Source organism: Clupea harengus, chromosome 17 (genome assembly GCF_900700415.2).
Source record: "Clupea harengus chromosome 17, Ch_v2.0.2, whole genome shotgun sequence".
NCBI lineage: Eukaryota > Metazoa > Chordata > Actinopteri > Clupeiformes > Clupeidae > Clupea > Clupea harengus.
The window spans coordinates 11805225-11825226 of NC_045168.1; the positions used below are offsets into that span (position 1 = coordinate 11805225).

At 42.2% G+C, this 20002-nt stretch overlaps 1 protein-coding gene and 1 pseudogene across 1 annotated transcript; both read right to left on the reverse strand.

Annotated features, from left to right (window-relative positions):
• Positions 1–2436: 2436 nt before the first annotated feature.
• LOC105889248 lies at positions 2437–13927 on the reverse strand (annotated as a pseudogene).
• Positions 13928–13966: 39 nt separating this feature from the next.
• Positions 13967–17712, reverse strand: LOC105889249 (tripartite motif-containing protein 16-like). The gene is made up of 6 exons (XM_031584429.2): positions 17069–17712; positions 16653–16748; positions 16339–16572; positions 15477–15636; positions 15310–15366; positions 13967–15144 (listed from the first exon to the last, which is right to left on the reverse strand). Exons 1-6 carry the CDS (start codon positions 17657–17659, stop codon positions 14621–14623), a joined length of 1662 nt encoding a protein of 553 aa, XP_031440289.2. The 5' UTR covers positions 17660–17712; the 3' UTR covers positions 13967–14620.
• Positions 17713–20002: the final 2290 nt, after the last annotated feature.

Genomic DNA, 20002 nt, shown 5'->3' on the forward strand with positions numbered 1-20002 from the left:
GTTTGGGTCATAGGTACTGTAAAAAGATCGAGCTCCGACTTCACGCATTCCTCAGACAATCCGTGTATTAGAGCCATAATCAGAATATATTTTTAAACTTCTTTTTCACACTAGCGCCTCTACGTTGTGCATCAGGCGTCTTCCGTTTAGTCACTGAGCGTTTCTTAGGTTTGCCCCTATTTTTTATTGCTGTCGAGACACGCCGCACCCCTGGAGGTCTTTTCGACCTGGTACGACTCATCACAAGCATGCCTGAACCAGCCTGGGCTTGGTCTCCACGATGATTCACAACCCTAGATATGACATCACCGACAATATTTTTAGCAGCAGCTTTTAGATGTGGTTTAGCAATCCCGATTCCTTTCCTCAATAGAGGTATAGCCATGCGAAAAAGCCCCCTGAATAACCCTCCAAGACCAGCCCCATACATAGTGGTACCCCCAGTAAACCCTGGCATAAAGCCACCAGCCTGGTTATGATAATAGGCTACATATCGTTGAGGGTCCGCGGCTATGCTGAAGGGCTTCATTGTTTTAAAAATGATGTGTCTGTTTCACAGGTCTAAAATGCAGTTTTACAACGACCTTCCCGTACTTAAAAGGCACGCTGTAATTCTGATCCGTCTTGACTTCAATGGCTATATCACTGATATGTCTTTTAGAGACACGTACGTAGTGTGGTTTGTCGTAGTTGATAGTGATTGTATCTTTGTTTTTACCGCTTATTTGTACACATCTTAGGAGGGGCACAAAGTGATCACCCACGATTTGATACTCTATGATGTCAGTATATACAAATAATGCATATTCGCCACCATACAAATCAGCCACGTGCTCTGCATATTTTCTGCCCTTGCTAGGGGTCACGTTTGGATCGATGACCACTGCGGCGTCGAAGCCTAAAATTCTACTGAGTTTCCCATAAAACACTAGCGTCATCTCCTGTTTTGCAACAATAAATATCTTGTTGACAATATCATCATAACCTAATTTTATATATATCATGTAGTATATCATGGATTTTTGCGTAATACCCCACACGCAGAATGAAGGCTGTTGACACCTTGCTTACTTTGTCAGTGAGGATTATCCTAGCATCCTCATGACTAAATGTTTCCCATGTTCGTGGATATTGAAATTCACATAACCCTACCTCCCATTGGCCTTTCATTAATAGGGCTCTAGCTAGATTAGTTCGATACTTGGAAATTTCATTGTCGCTATACACACTCTGAGATGCATTACACGGCAGCGTTACATAAAAACCTCCGTCATCCATAACTTCGCTGATGTCAATGAGTTATGGTGCCCCCAAACCGTGGCTTTTAAATGTTAACCACGTCTTTTTCAGGAATCCAACTGTTAAACTTACTAGGCCAGCCCAACCATTTCACTAACACCATATGTATCGACCCCTCTTTTTTTCTTTCTAAAATAGATTCCATTTTAAAGGGTTTATCGACATCAATATGTATTTTCTGTAATTCTGGTTCATAAAATGAACCGTCTATCATATCCCCGTCATAGTCTTTCAACCTATAGACCGGTGGTCTTCGCGGTACACATTCTGTTATGGTGAAAAATTCATGCGTGAATGATTGTTCATAACCTTTGGTGAACGGTGCTCTGGCTTTCGATACCCTGACAATATCACCTGTTTTGTATTTAAACACAATGGGGTCACTAGCATCTTTCATACCGTACAATCTTTTAAACACTTGTGATTCGTTTTCTCGCGATACATCTCTAGGCCGCATCTTGATACTTCGATGTTTACTATTATTATATGAGGACACCAGAGCTTGTATTTTATCCACATAACGTTTAGAATTGACAGATGTTAAATACCGCCACATTCTACTTTTAATAGTTCTATTGAAACGCTCAACAACACTGGCTTTTAATTCGCTCCCTGTAGCGAAATGTTGCATGCTGTGTTCACTCATCACTTTCTGAAAATGTTTGTTGAAAAACTCTTTCCCCCGATCTGTTTGTATTTTCAGAGGCACACGGCCCTCTTTTAAAATATCTTCAAATATCCGAGCAACCTCTGCCCCAGTCTTGGTTTTTAAAACACGTACCCACGCATATTTACTGAAGACATCTATGCACGTCATCAGGTATTTAACGTTGTCATTCTCCTTTGAGTACATAGTCATATCCACAAGATCTGCTTGAAATTGTCTGTCTATACCATATACTATGACTCTGTTTCTTTTGTAATTAATCCGTGTGGCTTTGTGTAGTGTGTAGGCCTCCTCACCCGCTAACCATTCTGACACTTGGCGCGTTGGTAACTGGACCCCTGTGGCATTGAAAACAGCGTTTTTCAAACGATCTCGGCCACCGTAGCAACCCTCGCTTGAAGGGTCGTAGTATGCGGCTTTCAGAAGTTCTGACATGTTAGACATCTGACAACAAATGACACAACACCGTATACAAGCATATGGTTTTATTAAATAGCCAGAGATACCTTTTTACAATAATGTGATCATCTACAATAAGTATCCAAATATTAAAAAATGTAATACATGTGTCAAAACGTTTATCTACCAGCGTATCAACCAAACTCTCTACTATTGTGTAAACATCACTCGTTTTACTTTTACTTAGATTAGCGGTACATATATCGACAACATATGTACATACAACAATGATATGACCCAGCTTGAAATCACCCTGATGACCCAAGATCAGGTGTTCTAAAATGACCCGTAATGAAATATGCCACGGTCTTGTTACATTAGCACCCCTATGTACAATATCCACCCAATCAGTAGATAATGTCCTGGCTGCACACATTTGTTTTTTGAGACCAAGTAGTCGCTGTCTAGACACTGTAAAAGTTGTAGTAATATATCGTGAATCATTAACTATGGTATTACACAACAATGCATAAAGTTTATATTTCACACGTCTCTTGACATGCTCAGCTGCCCGTTTGTTTCGATCTAGATAATTCCCCATCTTGGAGCAGTGTTCAGGTTTGCTTTTTCATGACCCTCCAGGTCGCGAGTGATGCTTCAATGCTGAAGCCAGCATGCTTCCATCGCTGCTTCAATAACGGCTCCGATGGGTCCGTCGATGAAGTCATAAGGTGCGTCGATGTGGTAGTCACCAACCTCAGACTCTGCCAGCTCCCAGAGGATCATATCCACTGCCCCTAGCATTCTTAGCTTGAGTGGTATGACCCCTTTTGTAGTACAGACGTGTGTCAGGACCTGCAACATAGACGTTTGATAAAGTCTGGTTTTCACCCGGTCGCTGTTGTCGGTATAGAACACCGATGCCTCTTCAAAAAGACATCGATGTTGTAGTTGGCTCGGATGATCCACATCACAGCCATTACAGACCTCCTGTAGCATTTTGGTGATAACACGATTTAACATGACAAATACACATGCTTTGATGATTTTGGGTGATAGCTCTGACATTGTGATTATGGCGGTAGGCGGCATACCATTTGAACCGCTTGCGTTGATACCATTGTTTGGTGAGTCCGTAGCAACGCTGAAAATAGCAGGGTTGGACGTCGCCCAAGCCGCATAGTTGGACGTCGCCCGTTTTCAACGTTTGAAAAGGGGTGTGTGCCTCGCTGTGGGGGGCTCCCTGTGACGCTATCCACATCATGGATATCAGAATAACCGTATTTTAACCCCCGCGAGGCGGTCTTCAAGCAGAAACCATTTGAACAAGGTATCAATATTCTTGAAAACACGGTCCCCATCCGCTTTCGCCACACCCAGGTCTTTCCAGATTTTAGCCCTAGACATTTTCCAGCCCTCAGCACTATAGGTAATATGTGGCATATCGTTTGTAAATTCCAGCCCTGGGGTGGCCAACTTATATAGTGTCACACATCGCTCTGTATCATCAAAAATATAGCCAGCTATGAGACCACCAGGTAATGGCCATTCATATCTCAGACTACCTGGTACTGATAATAGAAATCTGGTGTTACAAGCCTGTGGATTTGTTCTTTTTCTAGGCGCGCCAGTTATTCCCTACTGATAATGCTAGTCGGTGTGGTCACAGCTGAATCACTATTCATTGCAGCAGCCATTATAGTCTTTTTAGCACTGTCTCAAATGCTTTAACTCCTAGCTTTGTAGATCTGGCATCTAGACTCTTTATACACAGGCTAAAAGAAACCCAACCCTTTTACTGGGTCGGTCTTCACGACGCCATGTGTGTGTGTATGTGTGTGTGTGTGTGTGTGTGTGTGTGTGTGTGTGTCTGTGTGTCTGTGTGTGTGTGTGTGTGTGTGTGGTGAGGCCATTTGCTTTTTTTTTTATTCATCACCCTTTTTGATAAGCCATATGGTTTACTTGGGTAACACCGGTTTACGACGTCATTCACCACTAAATTTCTGTTATCAACCCCATGCTCACACCTAGAGCAGCCAGCCATCCTGACCCCTGCTATGACAACAGGATAGATCCTTGGCAGAAACACCATTGCTACGCTGGGAAATCTCACCCTCTCAGATAACACCTTACTATCAAAACGATTCACACCATTTGTGGGGGTCAACTGGCTGTGTGGAGGGGGGCGAAAAGGTCAGAGGGCCTGTCTCATCACTCCAATATGACAAGCAAGCTGACACCCAAAGCTAGATCAAACTAACCATCCGTCCGATTTGTCATATTAATAACCCTTTTATGACCTTTATGACCCTCATTACTCCAATTATGACACATACCCCCCTCTAAAGACTACTACTATATTAGCCTCAGTGACCATGAAACAGTCACAGGCAAGCTGAACAGTGCATTAACTGAAGCTGAGGAGAAGGCAAAGGAAGCCCTCTCCAAGTATCAGTCAGAGCAGGAGGTCACCGGTAAGCTGCACAAGGAGATTGAGGTGCAGAGAAAAGAGTTGGATACAGTGAATGAGAAAACAACAGTGGAAAACCAAGAGCTGCTTGCTCGAATTGCAGAAGCATGTGAGAAGTTGTCAACCAGGGAGCAGGAAGCAAAAAGTCGTGAGAATAATTTGCAACTTCAGCTCCACCGGGCATGGAGTTTGAACAATTCTTTGACGGCACAGATTGACGCACAAAAAGTGGAAATGGAGGAACAACAAGAAGGGATTAAGGCAAGTGTCTCTGAGAGGTTACAACAACGGCAGATAGATCATGAGGCTGAATTGAAGGAAAGGGACAAAACTCTGTGGGAACTAAATGAGTTGGTGAATATGACTGGACAAGAAACCATTAGCCTCAATGAGAAAGTAAGAATCTTAGAAGATGACAAATGTTCATTGCAAAAAGAGCTGGAAAATGCCCAAGAGATGGCTGACAAGGTAAAGAATGAGAATGAGTATATGGTGACTGTACTCCTCAAAAATTCAGAGAGAGTTAAGGAGTTGACTCAAATAGTGAGTGTAGTACAGGCACACAATTCCCAGCTAATGACACAGCTAACAGAGAATAAAGAGGAAAAAGCCAGGACGCGCTTAGTGAGCTGTGCGTCTGGAGAAGATCAGGTACAGCATGAGCTGGAACATAAAAAGGAACTCTTTCAATCTCAGATGAATGAGAAAGAAGGGGAATCGGGGAAAATAATTGATCAACAGAGGTCTCTTCATAGGGAAAAGCTAGTGGAACTCCAGGATCAGCCGTGCCAACAGGAGCAGCATCTCCAGCAGACTGCACAGGAGCTCGAGCAGCTTTGCAAGGATGCTCAGCAGAGCTCTCTCATGGACATGGGGTTGGCAGACTATGAGCGCCTTGTAAAAGAGCTCAACATCCAGATATCAAAGAAAGACACTCAGATTGAGGATCTGAAAAAGCAGCTACTGACCCAGAAAAATAAAGTTCTGGAGGGCGAGGCCCAGTATCTATTGGAAAATGGCCGGACTAAACTGTTCCACATTGGTTTTACACCTCACAAAGGAAAAGGAACTTTGGCTTTTGCGTTGTCCCACACTACAGTTGTGGGGATAGGTTGTGCGGGGATTATGCTTGCCTGCTTAACTATTTTATCTCCTCTCCGGTCTCCTCCCCTGTCCCTCTTAGACTGCTTTTCCAGGCCCACTGGAATTGCTGAGGGGAAAATAGGTTGTGTGACTGGTGAGCTGGATGAATGGTGAGCGTGTGAGTGAATAGGTGAGCTGGATGAATGATGAGCATGTGAGTGAATAGGTGAATAGGTGAATAAGGGAATGGGGGAAGAAGATGGTTTAGGTAAATGGGGGTTTTGGATGGTGCAGAATCCCACTTAGGTGCGCTTCTGTCATAAGGGGGGGGATGTTACGACCCTGGCGGGTCTAGGCCCCGCCCCAGGATATTTGCATATCTGTTTTGTCTCCATTTCATTAGCAGGTAATGGGAAGCAGGTGTACCCCAGGTGTAACCCATGATTGGTTGGGCTACAAAAGCCCTGATCAGATGGCAGTCGGGAGAGCGTTGGATTGGTTGTTGGATTTTGGTTATCGTTGGATTTGGATAGTGAATTGGATTTGGGATTGTCGTTGTCGTTGGTTTTGGATTATCGTCGTCGTTTGTTTATATTACCATTTACCTGACTGTACATTACATCTTTTGTTTCTCTTCATAACACTGATCTTCACCACACGTTTGCTATAATTATTAGATAACTATATAAACTTGTAAACCCTTTAATAAATATATTATTATTATTATTATTATTATTATCATCTGTAAGATTCGTGATCAAGCAGCTGCTGTGACCACCAAAAGTTGGCCAGCAGAATATCCCAAATGGTTATCTTATCATGGTCACAAAGGAAAGGTCCCCACACTGGATTTGCACAGACACCTGGGGTCAGGAAGCAAACTGAGGTGTGAGTGACTGCAATTAATCATAGTATGGGAATGGGGGAGGCCATTGAGAACCATCTCAGTCAGAGAAACCAGATTATCATACAGAACAACAAAAGATTGCCAGACCTGTTTGCATTACAAGCCTAGCTCATTTACATTACTAGGAGGTGTCTTAAAACAGTATATATGGCTAGAATTGGAGATGCTTGTTGTTCAGACCTACACCGCTGAATCCGGAGTATGTTCTACGTGCTTCGTTACTGCACTTTACTGGAATAAAGATCGCTGCATCAGAAACAAAGAAACTTCCTTCATTTCTTACAATTGGCGAGCCACCCATCTTGCAATTTTCCACAAAAAAAAGAAAAAAAAAAGAAGAGGGGAATTGGTAAGTATTCTATTATTCTTCTGTTTCAGGAAATGTGCACGTTTAAAACAACCTAGAAAGGAGGTTTAAGGATAGAGATAATCTTTCATGTCTTTGTTCCATTAGTAAGCAGGAGGTGTTATGGGTTAACTCTTCTAAAGATTCTAAAGTAACTGAATCAGCCCGAAGTAGTGTGGTAGTAGAATTGTATTAGAATATGTTTCTAAAGTAACTGAAACAAAGAGGCCCAGACCGGGAAAAGTTTCTAAAGTAACTGAAACAAGTAGATGAAAACCGAAGTAGTGTGATTAAGGCCCGAAGTACTGTGGCCCAAAGAAATTACTGTAGTTGTGCCCGACGGACAGTGGCATAATTATTAACTGGTGTATTGGTGAGTGTGACAAAGAAGTGTAGTCAGGGCGACGAATTGTGGCATAAATTGACTGGATAATAGCCAGTATTTGAACATGAAGCATTATAGATCAGATTTTTACGGCAAAAAATCCATAAGCTTGTGATAGGATCTGACGTAACGGGAAAGAGAAATCATTTGAATTTAAATTGTGTACGCGGTTGACTGTTGAAAGACGCTATTTCATTGTTTAGGACGGATACTTCATAGCCTAGCCAATACGTGACATACGAAGCATAATATCAAGATTGAATGATATAAAAGGAGATTGTTGTTGTTGTTTTTTTTTTAACTTAAGAATGGAAGATATTATTGTTCAATACATCTCCAAACATGGTTCGCATGGAATGTTTGACGGAATAGAGAACACAGAGGATAAGCCCTACGAGTGGGCAGGGTCCCGGTTCGAAAATTATTCCAAGATACCAAAACACAAAAAAGGGAAAGTTGCAAATGCCCTTCAAGGACTTCTTGCCACATACAAAGTGACCAAGAAAAGATTAGACGAGGTAGAAGCAGAGAGAGGCCTACTGAAAGAAGAGAATAATTCACTCTTATCACGACTTAATGACGGGGCAGCACACATAGAAAATCTTCAGATTACTGAAACGCTTTTGAAAATGGAAAATATGCAGTTGCAGAAAGAAATGGGAATTCTCAAGGCTAATAACAACTTGTTGAAATCAACAGTGGAAGTGTTGTCAGGTGAGTTAGATAAGGTGATACATAGGGTTAGCCAGTTCTCCAATTGCACATCTGATATTAGCAGCAGCAACGCCGGCAATGAGGAATGTTGGAAGAAACATTCAGATTCACGGGATAGTCAGAGCCAATATTCAGGTGTCACGGTTAAATACCCAATGGCACCAATTCACTCCACCATTGTGCGAAATGGAGCAAGTGGAGAGGAGGTTATGTCAAACACTATCAAATGCCTTACCCCCTCAGAGTTAAAAGTAGTGGTAAAGAGTGTGGGAAAATTTGAACCTGGGAGACAGGATCCTGTAGAATTTCTCTCCAGTCTGGAGACCTGCGTGAACATTTACAGATTGACAGATTTTGATGCTTGTGTTGTGTTGAGCCTGTGCCTTCCGTCTACATTATCTAGAGCCTTGACAGACAAAGTAAAGAATAGGATGGGAAATAATCAGGACCGAAAAAAAGCACTACTGGAGGTCTTGGGGATTGCATCTGTCAATCCAGAAAAATTAGCAGAAGTGTCAATGAGACAAGGGGAACATCCAGCAGCTTTTGCAGATAGGTTACTGGAAGCTTTCACGACATACAGTGGGTACCCTGACATCATGACAGAGGATATTAACTATAAATTTGCTTTGATCAACAAAAGTGATCCCCAGACCCGCTCTGCCATAGAAATGTTTGTGACTCATCTCTCAGGCTTTGACGAAATTATTGCTAAAATGACACAATTTTACAATAATCAAGCCACTTCTAAGAAATCACACCCTATTGCAGCTATAGGTAGTAAGCTTTCCCAACAGAACAGGAGACAAAGAGGGCCAGAATCCTCCAGTTCTTCTAATTGGCAACACAGAGGTAACAGCTTCAGGAGAAGCAATCCAGTGGGTGTTATCATATGCTATACATGTGGAGAAGATGGGCACATTGCGAGACACTGCCCAGGTAGTGGGGGAAGGTATGAATACTTTGTTTGCTATGCATGTGGAGAAGAGGGTCACATCGCAAGACATTGCCAAGACAGAGGGGGAAGACATCAAGGCATTGTCTGTCATTCATGTGGTAAAGAGGGACACATAGCAAGGAACTGTGAAGACAACAGATCAGAAAAGCAGAACTCTGTTTGTTTTTCTTGTGGAAAGAGGGGACACAAAGCCAGAAGGTGTAACTCTCCAAAGACAAAAAGAAAAAGCTATCAAGTGCTGCTTCAGAAAATACATAGTCTACAGACTCAATTGACATTGCCTCAAGACAAAAGACCCAAAGAGGAAACTATTAACACCTGGCCGGACAAATCACTGCTTGGAGAGAATGACTGTAGCTCAGACACAAGCAGCCAATACATTGGAATTCCAAATGATGTTGATAGTAGCACACATTGAACATGTGTGCTCTATAAAAAAGGGGGGAGTGTATATTTGGAAACCTGTTTTAAGGTTGTGTCTTGTTTATGTTTGTGTTGTCGATGCATGTTGGATATGTGGAAATTCTTGTGGGGAAAGGGGGGGCAATATTATTTTTTGTATATACAATTTCAGACACGAGATAACCAACCCAATGGAAAGGGGTACCACTTGTGGCAATGGAACATGTGGGACCAGAGTCCACTTGGGAGACCAGAGGGAGATGTGGACAAGGGCCACCACAAAGCAGAACAGGGACCAACAAGAAAAATCCAGACGGCGACCACACAACAGAATTCTACAGACTAGGAATCCAAAGAACCTGAGAACATACATGGATCTGAGATCCACAAGCCCAGATTCACCTTAAGAGATTGACTTATAGAACTAAATAGACCACAAACGATGAAGACCATAACGAAAACAACCCAATGAACAACAAAAGATCTTGAAACTTTTCAGAGCTTCATCTGCTGAAAGGTGAAAGGCAGAAAGACACACTCAATAGAGTGCATGGACAAGAAAGACAAAGAGAGAATCAGGGAGCGTTTTCTCTGAAATTTTAGAAAGCGATTTCCCCAGAGACCAATATGCATATCCACAACTGGTGTGCATATCCTTACCCGAACGAACACACGAACACGAACACAAACACACACAACACACACACACACACACACACACACACACACACACACAGAGATGAAAAGAAGATGCATGCTATGATGTTTGATAACAATTTGGCCCATTTACATTTATATTTACTTGTGTTTTAGATGTCAGATGCCCTTATGTTTTGCTCAATTATCTCAGACTGTCTCCTTGGCTGTGGTGGTTCTCAAATGCTTCTCCAAACCTGATAAAAGATTTTTATATTATAGTTTCAAATTACAGAATGACCCCCTGATAAGTTACCTATTGAGACTGGGAGATGACCAGTGTACGCGAGGGTGATGAATCCAATGACGGGTAAGACTCCCTAATGGCCACAGAGGGAGCAACCTAAAGCAGGACATCACCGCCACTGGGCACCTCTATGAAAGGTGTGACTCTGAGAAAGAAAGTGTATGTGATGCTATGTATGGCTTCATAGCATCAAAGGGTGGACTGTAAGATTCGTGATCAAGCAGCTGCTGTGACCACCAAAAGTTGGCCAGCAGAATATCCCAAATGGTTATCTTATCATGGTCACAAAGGAAAGGTCCCCACACTGGATTTGCACAGACACCTGGGGTCAGGAAGCAAACTGAGGTGTGAGTGACTGCAATTAATCATAGTATGGGAATGGGGGAGGCCATTGAGAACCATCTCAGTCAGAGAAACCAGATTATCATACAGAACAACAAAAGATTGCCAGACCTGTTTGCATTACAAGCCTAGCTCATTTACATTACTAGGAGGTGTCTTAAAACAGTATATATGGCTAGAATTGGAGATGCTTGTTGTTCAGACCTACACCGCTGAATCCGGAGTATGTTCTACGTGCTTCGTTACTGCACTTTACTGGAATAAAGATCGCTGCATCAGAAACAAAGAAACTTCCTTCATTTCTTACACATCCTAAATTCTGCGTGGCCTCCCCTTCTTGTTTCGTGCCTTGAGCTGGCTCGTAACACCTCTCACCTAGCAGGACCAGGATGCATGCCAGGATGGCGATGAGTGCCCCCCGGCTCAGGCTGGCGTGCAGCGTGTTGGCCTCAGCACTGCACAAGAGCACGTTGCCGTTGCCGTCGGCATCGCAGCTGCACACGCGCACAGTGAGTGTGGCCGTGCTGCTCTCCATCGGCAGCTCGCCGTCCGACACCTGGATGGGCAGCTGGTAGACGCTCTGCTCCTGCTGTGACCATCCGCCACTTCACGTCAGCACCCACGCCCAGTTATCTGCCGCGGAAAGGGGAAAACCCTGGTCAGATCAATCGCTCAATCAATTAATCAACCAAATATCCAGCAAACCAATAAATGAACAACAAATCAATCCGTCTCGTAGTCAACCAACCAACTAAACAGAAAATCAATCAATCAATCACTCAATGCCTCACTCACTCACTAACTCACTTACTCTCGCACTCAATCAATCAGTCAAGCAATCAATTCTCAGTATCAATCAATGAATCAAGTGATCAGTTTCAACAAAACACACCTTGGTTATCTCTGAGTTTGAAGTTGGGTTTTTTTGCAGCCTCGGGGGCAAGACTGTAGTAAAAATGTTGTCCTCCAATTGTGTCGTCCACATCCGTTGCCGTGAGGGTGTGAATCAACTTAAAACGGCAAGTAACAGAACATCAGACATTTGGTCCTTGAATGTGTGTGTATGTGTGTGTGTGTGTGTGTGTGTTTCTCAGCTATGTGAGGTCTTACCTGTCCTGCTTTAGCATTCTCGCACACAAAAGCCTCATAGTACGGAATGAGTGAAGGAGGATTGTCGTTAATGTCCATGATCCTTATCGCCACAGACACACTTCCGATTTGGCTGGGATTATCTGAGCAGAGAAGGCACACACACACTGAGTGATCAGATGTTTTAAACATCAGAATCAGAATCAGATCAGAATCAGAATAGTATTTATTCATTGCTCTATGTATATCACAACAGCTTTGAACAATCACATTGGACAGCTACAAGTAACACAATGATGTATTTAGTTTGGCAGTAGCAAAACTTCTGAGATGGATCATTTTTTTTATTCAGAACTAATTGTCCTTTGCTCATGGTCATGTTTATTTGTATGTATATGTGAGATTGAGATTGACTACTTACTTATCTCCATGGCCAGTACACTGACGTTGTGCCAGGCCATCTCCTCTCTATCCAATGGCAGTACGGTCATCAGTGACCCGGATGTGATGTCAATGAAGAAGTACTTCCCTGCGTCACACATGCTCTCTATGGAGTACCTGGCAAACCAAAGGAGAAATTGCTTAAAATAATATATGCATTTCCACCAATGTCCACTAAGGGGAACCCTAACAACAGTTGTGGATGTGAGTGTCGTGATGGAACCACTATGCCTGTGCTGTTATTACAGCAGCAATCACATTCTGGTTCACAGGCCTGAGTGTTATCGCCTGTTCAATAACATTTCCCTGAGTAACTGTTCGTAAGTATAGAGTAGTTGTTCCCCTCAGAAATCATACATTCTGTGTATGTACCTAATGGAGTTGTTGGCCACGTCAGGGTCTCGAGCGGACACAGAGGTGAAGATGGTTCCGATCTCAACGTCCTCCGGAACTTCCACATAGTAGAATGGCACACGGACCTCGGGTGGTTGGTCAACATCCTCGACGCTAATGTGCACGATGGTGACGTCTCTGAACAGGCCCTTGCTGAGGTAGCGAGGGTCCAGGTGCGTGTTGGAGCCCTCAATCTTCAGCGTGTAGCTCCGCTTGCTCTCAAAGTCCAGACTCTAAGAGACAGCCCACAAACACACTCTTAGAAACACTCTCTTGTATTGAGGAATTGCCAAAAGACCACAGCAGTGAGCCTCTGGAGCTATCGAGACCCATTGAGATACGTTTCCTTGCTCTGATGACGTCATCTTTAATAATGAGACCAAAAGAACAAAAACTTTGACTATATATACAATATCGCAATGAATTCTGTATTGTGTAGAACTTGTAGATATGTTGTTCATGAGAACACATTAGTAGAATATTGTTTGGTCTGTAGAGGAATCTTATAGGATTCCTCAATCTTCAATAGAGACTGTATTTGCAGGTACCTTCTTCATGGTGATGATGCCAAACATGTTGGTGGGGTCATTGCTCCACCATCACCATTGATGATTCTGTAGGTAATTTCTGCGTTACCCCTCTCATCACAGTCCTTTGCCTGGATGCGACCCACTACAGACCCAGCCTGGGCAGATTCAGGAACACTCATCTGGTAAAGCTCTGAGGGAGGAACAGAGAGATGGAGAAAGAGAGGGAGAGTGTGGGAGGGAGGAACAGAGAGATGGAGAAAGAGAGGGAGAGTGTGGGAGGTCAGCATGACAGATAGATACACCAGTGGCTATTTGAATATTACCTCTAACTAACATTGCATTACACAATCATCTGGACCTTCGTATGGCTTAGTTCATCAATCTAGTTGTTGAAAAAAGTCAAATTGTCCCTTGTTGCTTGAATGTGAGTCCGAAAACACTCACTGTTTCTGGAGGAGCCATTCATTGTGAATCAACAAAATCCCCAAAACAGGACAGGTATTCTGTTCACCTGTTACAATTAGGTTTCACATCCGTTTATGTTTTTGATATGTTACAGGCTGACGTTTTTGACTGCACAGATCGACAACAACAGATATATTTTTGAAAGATTTTAGTTTATTGCAAATAATACAAACAGTAATGAATAACTACATTCAGGGGAGGGAAGTGGATGTGTGAGCATGTGTGCGATGAGAGCGTCACTACAGGGAGACAGAGAAAGTGTCTGTGGGAGAAAAAAGATGATAATATGGTGTATGTTGACAATAGATTGTATGACAGTTAATTCATTAACTTTATTTTAAATATATTTTGGCCATCAACATATATTTATTCCTAATTGAAATATTGTTTTTTGAATATCACGGTAACTTGGCCAAATATAAACGACAACACTCCCACAAACACTTCTGAGGTAAGATTAATGTTTTAGTACTAGTCATGCAGATGAAGAGTAAGCTTCTGCTTTATCTATTTTGTGTCATCATGTGACCATGTGCATCTACCACATTATGTTACCACATGAAGTAAGTTTCTGTGGTAATAAACATTCTGTGTAGATAACGACACAAATTGTCCTGTCTTCACGACATTAAAGCAAGTGATCACTGTTGCACAATCAATGTACAATTTAGAAACTCAAATGAAACCCAACAGCTAGGCTAGAAGGGCTTAATAAAGAACAAAACTGTGTCAGGGACTTCTATCCTTTAAAATTAGACATGAATGTTTGGATTCTGCTGGTATGTTGTCACTGACACAATCTGATTTTGCTGTCAAGGTCGAGGGCAAAGCCAGGAAACAGTGGCTCAGTGAATGTGGTGTGTATTTTGTGCAGAAGAGTCATTGTATCAGAGACACTGTAGAAAGACAGAGTTCCTGTCTTGTGATCAACATACACTCCTATTCTAGAGGTGGTGGGCTTACGAGGGATTGATATTTTATTTTTATCATGTATGAATGTGTAGCTAGATGAAGAGCATTCCAAACTCCAAGACTTGTTATTGAATCCTAGTGCACAATCAATAGCCTCTCCTTTCCTTCTGAGCCCTTTGTATGATACAGCAATGAAAACATGTCCTGACCACTCAACTTCCCAGTAGCAGTGTTTAGATACAGCTTCTCTACACAGCACCTGATTATGTGTATCAAATCTGTCTGGATTGTCAGGATATACATCTATCAAATTAAAGAAACATTCTCCAACTCTGTTTCCCTCAGACAGTGTGAGGTAATTATTAGCAGTGTTGGGATCCAGGGTTAGCTGGCAGGCATCTGAGGGAGGATAAAACATGACTCATTGAGCAGTGGTGATTAGGGGCAAAATGGTTTAAATTATTAATATGAATGATCATGTGCACTACAAGATTGTATATGTGTGTTTGTATGTGTGTTTAAGTATTTGTACATGCAGTACCTATATGTGTATCATATACTTACATGCCAGGAAATCCTCTCTGGTCGTGGGCTCAGGCAGGGATAGAAAGCCAACAAGCTCTGATGTAAAGACAAAAAGACACCCATCAACAACTACAACTTTCTGGGTCACATCAACATTGTAATCCGGAGTGATGTTTTCAAAGTCAGAGTACTAATGTGTCTCATACCAGTTTTAGAAATGTCCTTTAGTCCCTGCTGGAGTGCATCCTCTAGTTTCTCCTTGAATTGAGGAAGTCTTCCTTTTACTTCATCAAAAGGCAGATCTATGTGGATCGTGTGTCTGGGTGAGTTGTCAGGAGCAGAGGAGGAACAGAGAGACTGGAAACTCTACAATGAGACAAAGAAAAGAGCCAAATGCCATTTAACAAACATAAACCTTCTTCCAGGCCATACTGGAGCATTTTGGCACAGACCAAGGCATCCAGTGCCCCCCCATCATAAATACAGACACCGGAATGGGTGTGAAAATGAGGTACTGGTAATATTTTGGTAATTGAGGTGCAGGAGACCAAAGACCACGCCCACTCTGACATGTCCAGCTCCAGTCTGGTCCAATATAAATCTAGTCAGATCAGATGCAATGAAAAAATGGCACTGATGTTAGGGGTTATGAATGTAATATTTAAAATTATATAATAATTACAATATTTCTGCACTTTTAACTATAACAATTGAGGTGCAGGAGACTTATAGACCACGTCCACTCTGACATGTCCAGCACCAGTCTGGTCCAATCTAAATCTAGTCAGATCAGATCTAATGCAATGAAAAATGGCACTGATGTTAAAAAGCTATGAATGGGAATGTATTTAAAATTATATATCAATCACAATATTTCTGCACTTGACATTGTGTAAATAAAGAATAGTTGCCTTGGTTACCTTTTCTTCTCTATTATGTTTACCTCATTACCAAAGAGCACCTGAATAGGAAACTGACTTTTTGACTGACGGTCTCTACTGAGACTTTTTACAGAACTGCATAAATAAACTAAGCTCTTCTGTGATAATGCATCATATCTGACAGTACCTGAAGGAAACAAATGTGGTTGTCAGTGTGTGAAAGCTGCTCCAGCTCAGCTTCTCTCTTCTTCAGCTCAGCAATCTCCTGCTCCAGTTTCTTTATGAGTTCTTCTGCTCGACTCACTTCAGCCCTTTCCTGATCTCTGATCAGTTCTCTCACCTCGGAGCGTCTTCTCTCAATGGAGTGGATTATTTCAGTAAAGATCCTCTCACTGTCCTCCACTGTTGCCTGTGAAGAACTCTGTTTGGACACAAAACAAGACACAAGACATGAACAGCTACAGCAGTCTCTTGTTATTTCCTCTGGTTGATACAACTCACCTGAAGAGTTTTCACAGCCTGTCTCAGGTCCTGCAGTTCATTCTCTTTTTCCTGGATTATACGTTGGGATTTTCTCTGAGTATCACCCAACAGTTTCTGTGAACAGGTACATATATTAGAATTGTATATTTAACGTATCGAAAGAACAAAACATATCATGCATTATTACTGATAAAGGCACTTTCATTATTAAAAAAAAGTTATAAGTCATCAACATCAACACTTTGAATATTTTTATTTAACCATAATCATTAACCATATATATGTTGATGTATCAAATGTGGGAATGAAGTCAAGAAATGAACCTTAGGATCAAAAACTGAGAGTAAAATCAGAGAATGCTGCTGTTATTCACGTTCACGTGTTTATCAGTGCACAATAACCCATTTTGGCTGGAAGGCCTAAGCGAGTCTTACCTGTTTCTTATTTCTCTCTGCTGCGACTGAAACAATTTTATGTCCATTATGTTTATTCTTGACACACAGCACACATATGCATCTCTGATCAGTGCGACAGAAGACCTCTAGTAGTTTATCATGATGAGAGCAGATCAGATTCTCTAGTTTACCAGCAACTTCAATCACTTTGTGTTTCTTCCCTGGGTTGAGATCATTATGAACTCTGAAGTGAGTTTCACAGTAAGAGGCCAGACACACCAGACAGGACTTGACTGCCTTTCGTTTTCTCCCAATGCAGACGTCACACTCCACATCTCCGGGTCCAGCATAACAGTGAGCAGGTGGAGCAGCCTGGAGTCCCATAATCCTCAGCTTCTCCACCACTTCAGCCAGCATGGTGTTTCTGCCCAGAACTGGCCTTGGTGTGAAGGTCTGTCTGCACTGTGGACAGCTGTGGACTCCCTTCAGATCTTCCTGATCCCAGCAGCCCTTGATACAATCCATACAGTAACTGTGTCCACAGTTAATAGTAACAGGATCCTTCAGTAGATCAAGACAGATTGGACAGCTAAACTGATCCTGAGAAATTGACACACTAGCCTCTGCCATGTTGCTGAACCACGTAGACCCCCACAGACTGAACAGGAAGCAGAATTTACTTTCGTTTCTCATGAAGCAAGAATATTCAGGGCAGTGGGAGTGGCTTCTTAGGACATGTGGCTTCAGAGACATATGGGGGTGGTTTTAGGAAAACAGGAAAGGTTGGTTTGAAAGAGTAGAAGGGAATTAGATTCATGTTTTTGTTTAGACAATGCATGATTCTACTTTTTTCATTTCTTACATGATTTGCTATAGAATACAAATCTCAAAACTAGTGTAAGCATACCCCATTAACATTATATAATATGTGTCATGTTTGGTGTATAATATTTATTTTGAAGATGCTGAATACATCACTGTATCTCTTCAGTGTGAAGAGCTTTAATTAAATATAACCACATGCTTTACCCATACTTCCGCACCAGAACATTATTTTGCTGAACACCGATGACAAGTTGCCTCCCTCTCCTGTCCATTGATGGAACTGTGATTGATGGAGCCCAAACACAAACACAGCCACACACATTCGTAAGACAAGGTTTTTTATTTTATTTGCATTAATCTACAGTTCTTGTATTGAACTAATATATAGCAAAGGCGTGTTTGAACTAAACTAGTATTTATCGTGAATCAGCTAGTCTCTCGCGTAATACCAGTCTTGAACTGGTGATGTGGTGTTTATATGCTCTGGGTTTGTGTTACGACCGGCTCGTGGGTCGCAACATAAAACGGTAGAGACAGACAACGGTGTAGCTTAGTTCTAACTCAGACAAAAATGATTCACTGTCCTGCATTTCATGTGTTATTTAAAGTGTGCTTATAATATTACACACACTCTCTCTCTGTCTGTTTGTTTACACTGTTGATTGCATAGTTGTAACACATACATCAATCTACACACAAATGCAGGTGATCCAATGTAAATGTCATGTCATATAGCGTAGGCTAGGCTATTTCACCGTGCTCCTTTTGGCACATTACCTCCTCTGCTTTCAGTGATTAATCCACAAATGAATACTGGTGATGCAGTGAATTGTTGCGTACATTCTACTTTACTTCTCAGGGGTGTAGATGGTATTTTTCTCGGCAGCAACACCAATTGCAAATCTACAACAAGCTGAGGTCAAACAGGGATTTCATGCATTGGCTGGATTTCCATTTGTAATAAGAACAACAGACTGCACCCACATAGCAATAAAAACACCATCACACAACAAATTAAATTATGTCAACAGAAAGGAGTTTCATTCCATCCATGTTCAGATCATCTGCGATGCACATTAGGCCCTGTTGGTGCCTGGTAACCTGGAGGACCGCATGACTCCCTTAGCCAACTCGAGGCCCCAACAGAAGCAGACTTATAACCAGGCCCATGCACACTCTAGATCCACTGCTGAGCGTGCAGTAGGCCTGCTGAAAGGTTGATGGCTTTGCCCTTCTAGCACGGGGTAAACACTGCAATATTGGCCTGGAAAGTCTGCCACATCGTCAGGGCTTGCTGTGTGCTCCACAGCGTGATCAGAGCCCCCATGCCTGACAAAGATCCCTTACCACCTCCTAATGCCGCTACCATACAGACGAGCGCTGGGGCCATACAGACGAGCACTCGGGCCGTACAGATGAGCACTGGGGCCGTACAGACGAGCACTGGGGCCATACAGATATTTTAGGGAAGTCTGCCTATGAGCCAAGCTTTGTAAAATAACAGAAAAGCATTTATTCACAAAATATTAGTATTAGTATTATTATTAAAATATTAGTTAACAGTCTTAGGTTTACTAAACATTTGGGTTGCACAGGAAGCTTGTTTTACTTGTTGATTTTTATTTTTTTTTACTCATTACTTTGGTCGTGTCCTCTTGATTACTTTGGTCGTGTCCTCTTGATTTTGTAGAACTGCGTCAGTCAGCACCATTGGCTCCCGACGCACAGAAGAGGGTATGGACGGCTCCTGGTCCTCCTGAGTGACCACGGACTGGGCAAAGTTTGAGTACTTTAAGAAAATATATTTTGAAATTGGGTTCACTCTAAATAACAATTATTTCATTGTTGGTCTGCCCTTTCAAATTATTTCATCTTTCATAATTCATTATCGCATCGAAATAAAGGTTTGCAAACACAGTGGTCTTTTTCTGACAATATGGATGTTCGATGGTCCAGCTTGTTCTGTGGGTACAGTGTCACTGTCTCCATGTTCAGTGATATCAGAGAGACCTCTATCACCAATGATGCTGGCAATGTGTGAGTCCAAAGGTGAGAGGAGGTCTGCTGTGCTCTGTCCTCCTCCAGTTGCACAAATGTCTTGGTTATGTGCAGGTTTTTGCCTTTGTTCTCAATGCCATCTCTACTGGT